The sequence below is a fragment of the Vanellus vanellus genome (genome assembly GCF_965231255.1).
Source record: "Vanellus vanellus genome assembly, chromosome: 5".
NCBI lineage: Eukaryota > Metazoa > Chordata > Aves > Charadriiformes > Charadriidae > Vanellus > Vanellus vanellus.
The window spans coordinates 19,283,040-19,296,099 of record NC_138910.1 but is presented as its reverse complement, the minus strand read 5'-3'; the positions used below and the strand labels follow the sequence as shown (position 1 = coordinate 19,296,099).

At 39.6% G+C, this 13,060-nt stretch overlaps 1 protein-coding gene across 5 annotated transcripts in view; it reads left to right on the top strand.

Annotated features, from left to right (window-relative positions):
* The window catches only part of RBMS1 (RNA binding motif single stranded interacting protein 1), a 152,055-nt gene extending 139,476 nt beyond the window's left edge, over positions 1-12,579 (top strand). For 4 of the 5 annotated variants that reach the window (XR_014269206.1, XM_082483337.1, XM_082483336.1 and 1 more), the window contains 5 exons: positions 2,310-2,360; positions 4,522-4,632; positions 5,703-5,783; positions 7,030-7,114; positions 10,053-12,579. Coding sequence is in view for 4 of the 5 variants with exons in the window: in XM_082483337.1 (XP_082339463.1) it covers positions 2,310-2,360; positions 4,522-4,632; positions 5,703-5,783; positions 7,030-7,107 (321 nt within the window). In the remaining variant the exon portion in view is untranslated. Of the gene's footprint in view, positions 1-2,309; positions 2,361-4,521; positions 4,716-5,702; positions 5,784-7,029; positions 7,115-10,052 lie in introns of those variants that run through there. The other variant, XM_082483334.1, reaches the window with a different exon arrangement.
* Positions 12,580-13,060: the final 481 nt, after the last annotated feature.

Genomic DNA, 13,060 nt, shown 5'->3' with positions numbered 1-13,060 from the left:
ATTCTTACCTCTATGCATCGGGGGAAGGAGAAGCAGCTGTTTGCTTTTTAGGGAGAGAGACGTACTGAGTTTCCTAGCTTACTATGGGTGAAAAAGAAGGCTATGTAGAAGGCATACAGAAGGCTACGTAGAAGGTATATAGAAGGCGAACGGAGGCACTGTGGGCCATTTGGTCAGTATTCCCTTACAGAAATTTCTGCGTCCCCTCCCATTCCAAGTGCGAAGAATGAGGAAGAATTGTCTAATGGTAGTTTGGAGGTCTAATGCCTTCTTGGGCGAGCAAAGCGTTATGTAGGAGGTAAAGCAGTGTACTGTGGGGTAAAGGGCAGCTGGATTCGTTTTATGTTAATTTCGGAGGTCACTTACGCAACACGGTGTTTGCTCTCGGCAGGCAGTGCTGGTACTGTATTTCTCAGTATATTGAATCGTTCTGCTTTGTAGAGCAATATCTCAGAAATTACAGCAAGTTGTTAGCCGGAAAAATATTCCAGTAGAATTAGCTGCTATTCCTTATTAAAATATAAATGATTTATCAGTATAAGACTGTCTGATATTCAGAATCCAAGTAAAAGTTGGAAGCTGGCGTGGAAACATACTTCTTAGGAATATAATATCGCTTTTCTGGCCTTACTGGGACACGCAGGCCACAACACTGTATGATTCCAAAAATATTGTTACCAGTGTTTCAAGATATGTGGCATGGAGCTTAAATTATCGTGGATGGGGTTATTAACATCATTATGCTTTAAGCGCCACGATAATAGGAATTGAAAATTAAATTCAGCTCTTCTGTATTGGGGAGGAAGGAGGTTCTTGGCCGGGAGAGTTTCACAGTTTGAGCATTAGTCACATCTTTATTACTGATCCCTTCTCACTGAAACCTGCAGCGTTCTGTCATCTACACAACGGGACGTATCGCGAGAACATAATTTTTTATTTTTTTTTTTTCTTTGAGGCACGGTATAACCTGTTCCTAGATTTATTCTTATTAAAGGTAAACACATTTAATAGAGTTTTGGCTGGTGTTTGTTTCTGCAACTTGTGTATACCCAAATGACAGTACTAAACCAGTGTCTATCATAGTATGAGTAGATTAGCCAAAGCTTTAGTCATGCTCTACCAGCAGTTTTGCCATTAAGCTTTTGCCTGAGGAAAGGGAGGGTTCAGGTGTTTTCCAGTTTTGAACTCCTGTTCACTCTTTTTCTGATTGACAAAGAAAAAAAAAATTTTTTTTTTTTTTATTTGAAAGTCAGTACCAAAAGGAGGGAAAAAATATTTCCATCTTGCAGAAAATACCTCACCTGGGTTTTTTTCAAGACTGTCTGTCTACCTGTCCTGTCAACGGGACTCTGGGAATGATGGTAGCGGTGTTTAAGGGGCTTTAATTGTCCGGCAGCAGTGGTGAGTCAGTTCTGCGTGTGCGGTGCAGGTCAGAATCCTGCTTTATCCTACACACCTATGGGAGGTGGGGAGGGAACGTTCCCGTTCTTACCATAAGTATTTCTTGCAGCACACTTTTTCAAAGAGCTGTTGCAATCAGCTCTTTTTAACTAAGATTACCATATAACCTATCAGTTTTCCTTTTAATCTTTTTAATTTACCTCGTCATGCAAAGTGAGGCATCCTGCTTCAGTTTAAGTATTTGGGTAGTCTGTGTTTTCGGAGAGAAAACATGCTAGTTGCCAGAGCGGGAATGCTCGTCAGAACCTTCTCATCTTCCTCTGCTTTGGGAATAACGTACCGCAATGTCTTGGAGAAGAAAGATTCTCCTAAATCTTCTCTTTGTTCCTGAAACAAGATTCCAGTAGAATTACCGATTTCTTTTTCCCTTGTGAAAATCCAATAATTTATTTTATTCCGATCACACCGGAAGGCAAATGATGCCGTACCTTCTGAGGTCCCAATTGCTTGTACCCAAAGGAATTTCAAACACAGAAGGTGCCTCCTTTTTCAACACAGCGGAAATCTCTCGTGTCTATTTGAATCCTTTCAGTGTACTTGATAAATTTTCTGAGATGTGCACTAAAAACATAGTGTACTGTTCTGAAAGGCGTACGTGGTATATTGTCTCCAAATCTTGTTTCTGATTTACAGATGCAATAGATACACTTCTCATAGAAATCAGTGTTGCTCCGCAGGGTGACTAATTGCATTAAAAAGTGAATAAATAAGGGAGAGGGCTTGTTAACGTGATTTATTAAATTATTACTGTATCTCAGTTGGAATATTCAGGAAAAGAATGTCCAAACTGAAAAATAAAATACCGATTCCGACTCTAACCGTTCTACGATACTATGATTTTGTCCTAGGTTCAGAGTCCTTCTTGGATGCAGCCTCAACCATACATAATGCAGCACCCAGTAAGTTTTTATGCTTCTCTGTTGTTGTGTCACTTATTGTGTAAACACTTTGCATACTTTAAACAACGGGGAATAGGTCAGTTCCTGCCCAATTATTTCCAGAGTTTCGACAATTACATCATGATTAAATCATGGATCAAAATGAAAAGAGAAACAAAGATAGTAACCTGAATTGAGGCCTGATTTCATTAGGAAAAAAAGAAAGTTTCCTTCAGGGTATGGAGGTGATGAAGACAATTAGAGTTACCAAGTCAGCATCCTGAGGAATTTTTTTTTTTAATTTAAATTAAAAGCACTTTGCAAATACCGATGTTTTACATACTGTTTACCTATCAGGAGCTGGAATTGGAGATCCAAGGTTTTAGAATGGGTCTAGAATAGTTCAGACTGGATAATTTGTGAGAGACAGATGGATGTAGTGATATACATGACATTATGGGCACTCACTTGAGAAAACCTGCCTAGCTTGTTCTGGCTTTGCTGCTCATGAGTAATGCTGGTCTCCCTACACTTTTGGCTGTGGCATCTGTACCAGACACATTGTAATCTATACTCTCCCATGATATTTTGCTTCTTACTTTGCTTCTTATCTATGTCATTTGCCAATTAAGTACCATTACATCTGAGATTCATTAGGTTTCTTGAGATGAGCATTACAAATAATAACAGGCGCTTTACTATGTGCACTCCTGTAGTTAACAAACAAGTCTGTTTCCAGATATAGAACGGATATTGTCTTGACTTTAATTAACCTCTCCACGCAGATTATAGAATGTAAATCTTCTTGGCAGAACATTTTCTTCTTGTGCATGCAGAGAAGGTGATACTGAACCAGAACACCCTCTCACACGCTCAACTGTTGTATTTGTGATTTTTGATGTTAAACACGCGCACACACACACACACACAACCGGATTTAACTTTTCTCTCTATCAGCACAGATTCTCGTAAAAAATAATCTTGCAAATTCTACAGCGAAAGACACAAGTTAATACGTTAACAATGCTGTCAGGTGTATTAGTTTCACAGGTACACAAGATGAGATTTCACAGTTGAAAAGAAAGATCTAGATTGCTGACTTAAGTTCAGTTTTGGCCTGTGCAAAGGCTGGTGCTGTCTTGCTCATTTGCTTTGCAGAGGAGCCTGCAGTCTACAGACAGGAAATTCTTTTAGCGTTTGATGTGCCTGTGACTCATTTCATCTACACTGATCACATGGTTGTTTTTCCAACTATACTCTGTAGGGTTTTTTTCTTTTCTTTTTTTCTTTTTAAGGATTAGTTATTGATTCAAAATACTGGCTTTCAGTACACTGCAATTATTTCTGTTAGTTTTGAGGCTCCATCAGTTTTAATCAACAGTTCTGCATGCGTAAGTCACACAAAGTGTTTGGAAATGTGTTTTTGTAGAACACGGTTCCTAAAATGAAATTTGTTGATAACCCTCTGTTTCAGATAACTCTGAAAACCTTACGAGCGCACCCTCCGTATTTAGCAATCTCAAGTGTTTAAAAATTGTACGTAGACCTTTTGTGAAGTTAACAAAATAGTACAGGAGTGATAAAAAGCTCGTCACAGTAGCTAGTATTTAGTCAAAGAATCAATGTTTGACACAGCATTACCAACCCACTCTTCTAAGATATGTGTGCGCTAATGAGACCAGCCATTAATTAGGGCACCTCTGTATTGTGTGGGAACATCACACGCGACAGGTAGAATTCCCCTAACACGAATGTTCCTCCAAAGCCCCCATTCCTAAAGATGAGACAACCGTTTCCTCCTAAGGCCTGAAATCCCAAAGCTGAAGCTAAGTGAATCTATACCTGGTTACACGTGCCAATTTTTGCTTTAAAGTTAGCATCTGGTTAAACTCGTATTTTACCAGTGTTTTCAGCAGGTGTCTCGAGTGCATTGTACATCAGTTGTGTGTTCGATGGGAAGTCAATGCAGTTCTTACCCCGTTACCAAACTGTGCAAAACACATCTGCTAGAGTAGAATATTCAGAACACCCCAGACCTGCGTCCTGAGTCAGTGCCTGGGATTAAGGAGAGTCCCCGTGGTATATCCCCTCGGAAGGACAGCCCGTACTTAGGCTCTCGAAACAAAAATGTAATTACAATCCGAGTGTTGCCGCAACCATTTTTCTTCCTCTGTTTTAATAGGGTGCTGTGCTGACTCCCTCCATGGACCACACCATGTCACTACAGCCTGCATCGATGATAAGCCCTCTGACACAGCAGATGAGTCATCTTTCATTAGGCAGTACTGGAACAGTATGTAGCAATTTAATACAAAACAGAACTTACACAAGTAGAAAATACTGCGCGCAGATCGCAGTAGGCATGTGCAGCTTACACGTAGGAAAAAAGTAATCCTTTAAGTAGTCGTTCATCCAATACAATATCAAGAACCAACTGCATTTTTTAATCCTATTCAGCAGTTTTTTTCAGTCTTGTTAGCTGATCAGAAATTGGAAGTGATTAAATAAAATAGATCAAAGCAAATAAAAGGAACGCAGGAGGTTGTTGTGGTCTAGGCCAGTAGAGCGTGAGACTCTTAATCTGAGGGTCATGGGTTCGAGCCCCACGTTGGGCACCCCTGTTGGTCAGTTTTGGGTCACCTGTCCTGCCCGCTCCTCCCTGCAGGTGGGACCCCACTATGCTTTTCCGCTTCCGACCCTCCAACGGGGCAAATAACAAAGTTGGTTGGCCTTGGGGGTTATAGCAATAAGTATAAGCAGGAGCCTCTCTGCATACCGTGCCGGGGCATCAGCTATAAGCAATTGGTCTTATCAGTGTGAGAGCGAACAGAGCCTGCACAATATGCTGTTAATTTCAGTAGTTAGAAGAGGCCCAGCTAAGAAGTAAAGTTACCGAACAAAATTGGTCCTGTTTTACCTCAAACAAGGACAGAGGTAACTCCAGAGTTTTTATTGAGAAAGAAAAAATAGTTGGTTTTGCTCTTCAGGAGGTCGGAGTTGCAGAAAGTAATACAAAGCGTGGAACAGAAACTAAAGCAGAAGAAGAGATGCAGGGTAGCTTCTAAACTGAAAGGCCCTTCATTTCTGAGCAGATGGAATTAAAAAAAGAGATGATGATGATTGGGATTAACAGAGAAGAAAGTCCTTTACCAAGTCTTTGCAGTCTAAATTTGAGTTTTCTCAGAACAGGTATCTCACTTTTCTGAAAAGCCTATTGATTTCAGACCGAAAAGGCTTTCTGTCATGTACATTGCTTTAGGGAAACAGTCAATATCTATTAGACAATATCATGATAGGTATTTTGAATACTCTTAAATTTACATTGGACTTTAACTCACCCTCATGGACTCTCTGTCTTTCTAGTACATGCCAGCCACAACAGCTATGCAAGGAGCCTACATACCCCAATATACACATGTCCAGACAGCAGCGGTTCCTGTTGAGGTCAGTATATTTTATAAAAGACCAAAGATAAGAGACATGAATATGATATTAGATTAGCTTTTTTTTGCTAGGTAAACTACCGTTTGAAGCACAACATTGTAACTGTGAACGTACTGTGTGTACAACGTGTATTAAAACTATGAAGTGTCATTATTCTCAACTAATATAAGCAGTATTATAACAGAGAATGACCGGTACTTGTAGCAGTACAGTACTTGGAGCAGTCTTCCGTACGAGCATAGCTCAGATGAACTTTGTGTTTTGTGAAACCTAACTTCCAATAGGAACAAACTGGGGGTATATTGTAGTTTCAGTCTTTCATTTTGTTCTCCTGTGAGCAAACTTCTCTGCCAACAGAGCATGACTGTAACTTTTTACGAAGAATCCCAGTTTTACCTTGGCATCTCGGGAAACCACGCGCATTTGCCTAATAAACCCCTCTGCGAGTCCAGTTGAAGAGTGTAACTAAATGGTAGACAATAGTCTGTCTGCTATTTTGACTTACCTTACACCATTTTAAGGGTCAGTACTTTTTTAACAGAGGGGCTAGGCAAGGCCTGCCGCAGCTCTTCTATTCAGAATGAGGGCTAGACAGTTTCTTCCAGAGTCTGTAAGAAAAAACACGTCGTTTCAAAGTCTGTTTGTCCAGAAACTCCAGAACTTGTTTGGTTCAGTTTATGCATCTGCCCGTGTGGGTGGGAGAAAGACTTTTGGTAATTAGCTGGTGGCACTGTCTGCCAGAGCACCACCAGCTGAATTAATTCCCTGGTTTCTGGGGGTCCGTGCAAAATCCCAACTACGGTTCTTTGTGTTGCCTGGTGCCAGTCACACCACGATACTCCAAGTGATAGTGTTTGTACATGTGGTAAGTAGGTCTCACCTCTTCTTGCTGCCCCTCAAAAGGAGAGGCACAGGATGCCGATTTGCATTTGCAGATAGAAAATGCACTAACAGTTATTCGCTCCCTTTATGTATTTATTTCTGTAATGTCAAAGGGTTTTTTTAAATTATCATCCAAGCAGCTGGAGAAGTAGAAGGTTTGCACGATCATTTATTATTTCTGTAGTTGCTGATATGTAAATCCATGCAAAGTTAACACCTCAAATTTGGAAATGCCCCACTTGAGAAACGCTAGAAGGACTTTAGATTTGAAGACTGTTAATTGCATTAGTCTCATGGAAGTACAGATTGCAGCTAATGCTGCCTGATTTTGTGTCTCATGTCCTGTCTTCTGGTTTATTTGCAGGAAGCCAGTGGTCAACAGCAGGTTACAGTAGAGACGTCCAGCGACCATTCTCCATATACGTATCAGCAAAATAAGTAACTGTGAGGTAGGGGCTCATCCTGTCACATGAAAGATGTGAATTCAAAGATATTTTGTTACATAACTTACAGTACTCTATATTGAAATATTTTTTTTTAGATCATGTAAGTAACACTCATAATATCTGGGGACAGGCAGTGAAGTTAACTTGAACTTGGCCGGAGTTAGAAGCCAGGAAAGGAAGGACAGGTTCCAGAAGTGAGTTAGTGAATTATGAGTAACAACGTTTCAGTAATTTCTCTATAGCATAACTGGATTATGTTGTATTTCAATTTGTTCATCTTGACAGCATGCTGTATACAAGAACAACAATGAATTAGTGCGAGAATTCTAGAATCACGGTGCTAAAGGCAACTGTATTTGTACATATAATATCCTCTAGTCCTGGTACCTGTAAGATTTGGAAGCAGCTTTGCAACTGACGTACAGACCACAGGCAGGAGGGTGGTCTGCTAGAAATCGTTGCTGACCCTTTCTCCTCAAGACTTCCCTGCTCATCCTTTATTCTAGGAAAAAGCAATTTGGTCCAGAATTTTGTCAGTTCATTTTTAATCCACGTCCTAGCTTGGCTCAAATTCCAGAGTTCTTTTACTTCTGTGCTCTGGGTTTCCTCTGGTTTTGCTTGCATGGCTTTTCTTTACTAACCAATCCTTAGCTTGACCTGAACTCCGTCCATGCAAAATTTTTGCTTTCTGTAGATTGCCAGCTTGAAAATATTGTTTGCACTAACCACCCCCTTCTCCGTCCTCCATGTTTTACAATTCTGGAATTCAGTTGATCCTTAGCTCGTCTTTTTCCACGTGCTTTGTAAACAGGGTAACTTGACTACATAATTTTTTTCAAAATCATATTTTGTAAGACCTCATAGTGAAAAATTCTGTTCAGCTGCAGTAATGCGCTAGAGGCCGTCTTAGAAGGGTTTTTCTACAGTTCTCACGGCATTTATTAGATACTCAAAAATCATAATCAGTAATGCGTGAGGAACTTCTATTTGTGTTATATTCTCCCTAAAATATGTAGATCTAACAGTACGCACATTTTGCTGTTACCTTTGACTTTGCAGGTCAGCTGTGTTATTTGACAGCGCTGCTCTCCTCCCCGTTATTGGCATAACAACTTCTTATATGTTCAAGAATGTAAAGATAGAAACAAACCAATGGGGAAACTTCGCACGTTCAACAGATGGCACAGTCTGCATAGCACAACATATGACCTGTGTTTATTATTGTAGTCTGGCCGAATGCCGGCATCTCGAGAAAGCCCACATCCTTGATTTGCATCCAGGGCAGGGAGAAAGCAAAGCCACAGGCTCTTCTCGTTATCCATCTCCTAGTGTTAAAATCACGGCTCCTGCATGTTTCCTATGCCAAGGCTATTGGCTGGTGGTAACCGCTTTTCAAGGAATTACTTGTTTTGCCTTAAGTCTTCCCTGTGGGCATGTAAAACCTCCTTACCAATAGAGATCTGTGGTAGACAGCGAAGCGTAATCCTGCATGTTATCTCCCCGTCCTGCCTCTCTCTCCCTGTCCGTATCTTTCCCATAGGCTGGGAAGGAGCAGCCTTTCGTCTCCTGCAAGGATGAGATGTGTGTTGCCATTTGGGACACATTTTATGACGATGACTCGGTGTAGGACACCGAGCTTTGTCAGCAACTCTGTGCGTTCGGTGTAAGCCAATCTTCCACGTATTTTATTCTTCAGCGGAGTACCGTTACCTGTGTCTATATGCAGTAGGAGCCAGTGAAATCTTTCAGCAACGGCTGTGGCCGTGGGCACGTGGGGAAGGTTAATATTACTCAGCTGATTTCAGCCTCGGAGTATGGCATTTGGTATTTCTGTCCCTGGAACATGTTGGTACTTGCCGTTTTTCAGACAGGTGAAGGGGGAGGGAACTGACAGTTATTTCTTGCCCTAAAATACCCTACGTAAAGGGGAGACTGCGGTCTCTTAATTGTTGTGGCTTCATCACTATCGTCAAATTGAAACTTCTTTCTAAATGCACATGCAGCGCTTTTGGGGATGTCCTATTAAGAGTATACATATTGCCATAAATAAGGGGTAAATGACAACTAGCACATTTGCACAAGTGGATGGAGTCAATCAGAAATACACGGCATCTTTTAATGGCTACAGTTAATAACCTTATAGCTTCTTTTTAAAAAGGTGCTACTATGTGAAAATAGTCAAGGACCCTTGGAAAAACCCTATCATAATTATATGTGCACCTATAAATGTACAAACCTTAAAATACCGGACTTTGTCTTGCCTAGAGAAATTCAAAAATTGTCTAAACTTTTTCGCATTAGCTGGGTATTTTTTTAAACCCGTATGGCAATATAAGACAATATAGTAAATTGAGAAGTCTTCCTTCAAATGTAACGAGCCCTGAATTGCTGTTAGGTATTAACCATTATGGAGGCACAGTAGCTGCCTCTGTGTTGGCTGTTGTAACTTGTACGTAGTCTCCCTGAGGCTGCACGGAAAGAAAGTTGTGTTCCTTTTCCAGAGATCAAAAGCCTTGGAGATGCCGCGGGAGTAAGCTCAGGCACTCAACCACTTCTGGTCAATTAAAAGGAAACAACAATAAATGAAAAAAAAAAAAAAACAAAAACAACAAAACACCAAAACCCAAAACCAGCAAAGAAGGAAATCTCTTGGAACGCAGTCTCACCGTTCCCCAGTGGGAACTCTGCATGCTGAACAACAGGTATTAGAGAGAGAGGGGGAGAATGCAATACAGGCTGTATCCTGGCGGAGCGCCTTATCCTGGGAAGGGCCAAGCACCCAAAGTGCCGCCTGTGTTACCTCTCAAGTTGGTACTCAGATAAACTTCGTCTTCTCGTGGCTGTCTAAAATAGGGAACGATTTAGTTTCGTGGCCAGCTACGTTAGAAAAAAATCCATGCAATTGTAACTCTGCTCTAGCTCTGACCTTTCTGTGTTACAGATGTCCAGTGTTGACCTGGCCTGGAGAAGGGTGCAAAGGCTGAAACAATCATGGATTTTACTGATCAATTGTGCTTTAGGAATTATTGACAGTTTTGCACAGGTTCTTGAAAATGTTATTTATAATGAAATCAACTAAAACTATTTTTGCTATAAGTTCTATAAGGTGCATAAGAAAAACCTTAAATTCATCTAGTAGCTGTTCCCATGAACAGGTTTATTTTAGTAAAAAAAAAAATTTTTATCAAGTGTTACGACGCAAAAAAAAAAAAATATTCAAATTTCTGGGTATGCACAGATGACCACGAAGACTTATTCACGTGCATGACAGAATTTGTGTTTTGGTTTATTTTTATTTTGTTTGTTTCTTTTTATTTCCTTTTTTTTTTTTTTTTTTTTAATTGTATGAAATGGGTTTTCTGAAGTTTAAAATAGTAAAACATCTAAGATGATGTTCTGTGCTTGCAGTGTGTGAGTGTTGCTTTAGTGCAGTGTTGCAGTTATAGTGTCTGGTCTTTTAGCTTTCTGTTTTTCTTTTAATGTAGTGTGAAGTGTCTTATCCTTTTCTATGAATTCCAATTTGCCTTAAATCTTTCAATGCTGTAGCTGTTTCAGTAAGTAGTCCAAACTAATGGTGTAGAATGCTTTGACCAAATGAGCTGGTCTATTATGCCTTGTAAAACAGCAGCATAGGGCTTTTAAAGGTAGTCAATAAAAATTGCTGAAAATTTGGCTTTTTTTAATGTGTAGTAAGTGTTTTTAATGATTTTTCACATAATATGTAAGGTAGTGAAATGCAAGAGGGGGAAAAAATGTTTTGTGTGAAACACATTTTCTGACTGGGGAAATTTTAATAGGATAAATTGTTTGTAAGGCCATATGCCAATAGTTCCCTCTGGTAGTTTGAATGATTTAGGAACTCTGCTGTATGATGCAATGTAAAATCTTTTTTTGCCTTTTTTCAGAAACTAACTTGATGTTCTAGTTTTAGCATAGGTAGAGTAGGGAGTTTGGGGCGGGGATATCACCGAATGTTTTTGTCCTTCCTTTATACTAACGATAGTGCTTTAGGATGAGGATCGTGCTGAGACTTAGCGAACAGAAAAGTTGCTATTAGAGCAAAATGGCAAAAGCTAAAGGACTCGTTTCCAAACATACGCTGAGATGTAAGTAGAAGCATAATTGATTGGGTACTAGCTCTCTATAGTAGGTAAATAAAAATAAAAAGACTTGGCACTTTTAAAAGGTAACTTTACCAAAGAACAAAGAGCCAGTAACCAAGAATTCTGATTTGTCTCAGCTACGTCTTCTGTACTCTTTATTTTTGCCGGACCAGTTTGCGGTTAGGAGAATGTGCCTTTTTTGTACATTTGCATTTAGGTTTTATAATTTTAATTGATGTATGGACACAAAAGCATGAAGGAAGACTTGGATCCAAGCAGTGCCACACTTTACATCATCACTACAAGTGTTAAGTGTAAAGAAAACCAATTTTGAAACTATGAAATTCCTGATTCATAAACACACAGTTATTTGTACTTCACATATTAGATAATTCACTGCTACTAAAGCTCTTTATTACAATCGCATATGTTTTAAATCGAACGATAAATTAAGTTGTCTTCCAAAACTGTGTACTTCTCTGGTCAGCTGTATATGATCAGTTATCTACCTCAAAGTTTATTTCCTTTTGTATTGGGACAGGTTGCTGGCCCTCCCTGTTTCCACAGACCAAATCATCCTAGCTCGGGAGCTAGGGCTAAGCAGTCGTTTCTTTCGAGTATTTTTTAGTTTTTAAATTTTGTGTGAGTATTGGAGTATAGATGTCGGTGACATTTCATAGTTTCAAAAGTAAATTGCTGCTCTGAGAAGTGTAGATTCTAGTGAAATACATAGTCATAAGAGATGTGTTTTTGTTTTTTCTTTTTTTTAAAAAGTTGTGGTATTATTGGTTCTATGCTCCCTGGAATATTACTGCTTTGTAAAAGTCCAGACTTCCTGCAGCACCTTGCCTGGATCTGGTAACTTTCCAAACCTGGATCTCTCACTACTTGATACTTTTGCGTTAATTAAAACTGCAGTATGATAGCTGTGTTAGAGGGAGGGAGGAGCTGCTGCCAGAAATGTCTGAACTAAGTGCCATACTCATTGTCTGGGTAAGATTTGGGAAATTTAACCTCTGTACATAAAGAAATAATCAGTTACTTAAACATCACATAGTAGACAGCCATTAAATTATAAAAAAATTAATTTATGAAGAAAGACCTTTTGTACAGATTGAAAAAAAAAGATTTTCATAGAGATATCTATATGATCAAGAGAGTTAATTTTTTATTTTTGTTTTACTAGTGCCACAAACTTGCCAGTGGTAACTTATTTGTCCGGTTCAAGATAACTCTGTAGTTTTGTTTCCTAGGACTTGTTGTTAAACGCCAAAAGACATTTTTGAACTGTAAATTTGATTAGATTGTTAGCTTTTTTCTGTTTTATTTCTTTGAAAACTTTTGAATAAAAAAGATCCAAAAAAAAGAAAACGCATTGTCTTTTTCCTTCAGCCTTGCCTTTTCCTGGGGGAAGACCCAAACAGGTTACGGTAACACCTTTGCCTGTATTTCGAAGTGCTCGGAGTTGCTTTCTGCTTTACAGTCTGGGTCTTTCCCTCCTCCGTCTTTCGTTAAAATCAAATATTAACGTTACGAAGTCACTTATTCTTTCAGACAAAGCAGGAAGAGACGGATGAGAAATGTATGATGAAATACCGGATTTGAATGCAGAACAACTCCGTTGTTCTGGCGTTGTGTGCAACCATGCCTCCACACTGTAGCTGTAAGTGCAAGCCGGTTTTCTAGCGGTAAGGGTGGAGATGGAGGGTCGCTTTGGTAGTTCGTAGCATTGAATTGCTGCCTAAAAGTCCTTTCGGCTTCCCGAGTGCAGCGGTGTTGGCTGGCATACCTGGTTCTGCAGAGCACAGGTCATACTTCATTTGGAATTAAAAATTATCCCGAGCGG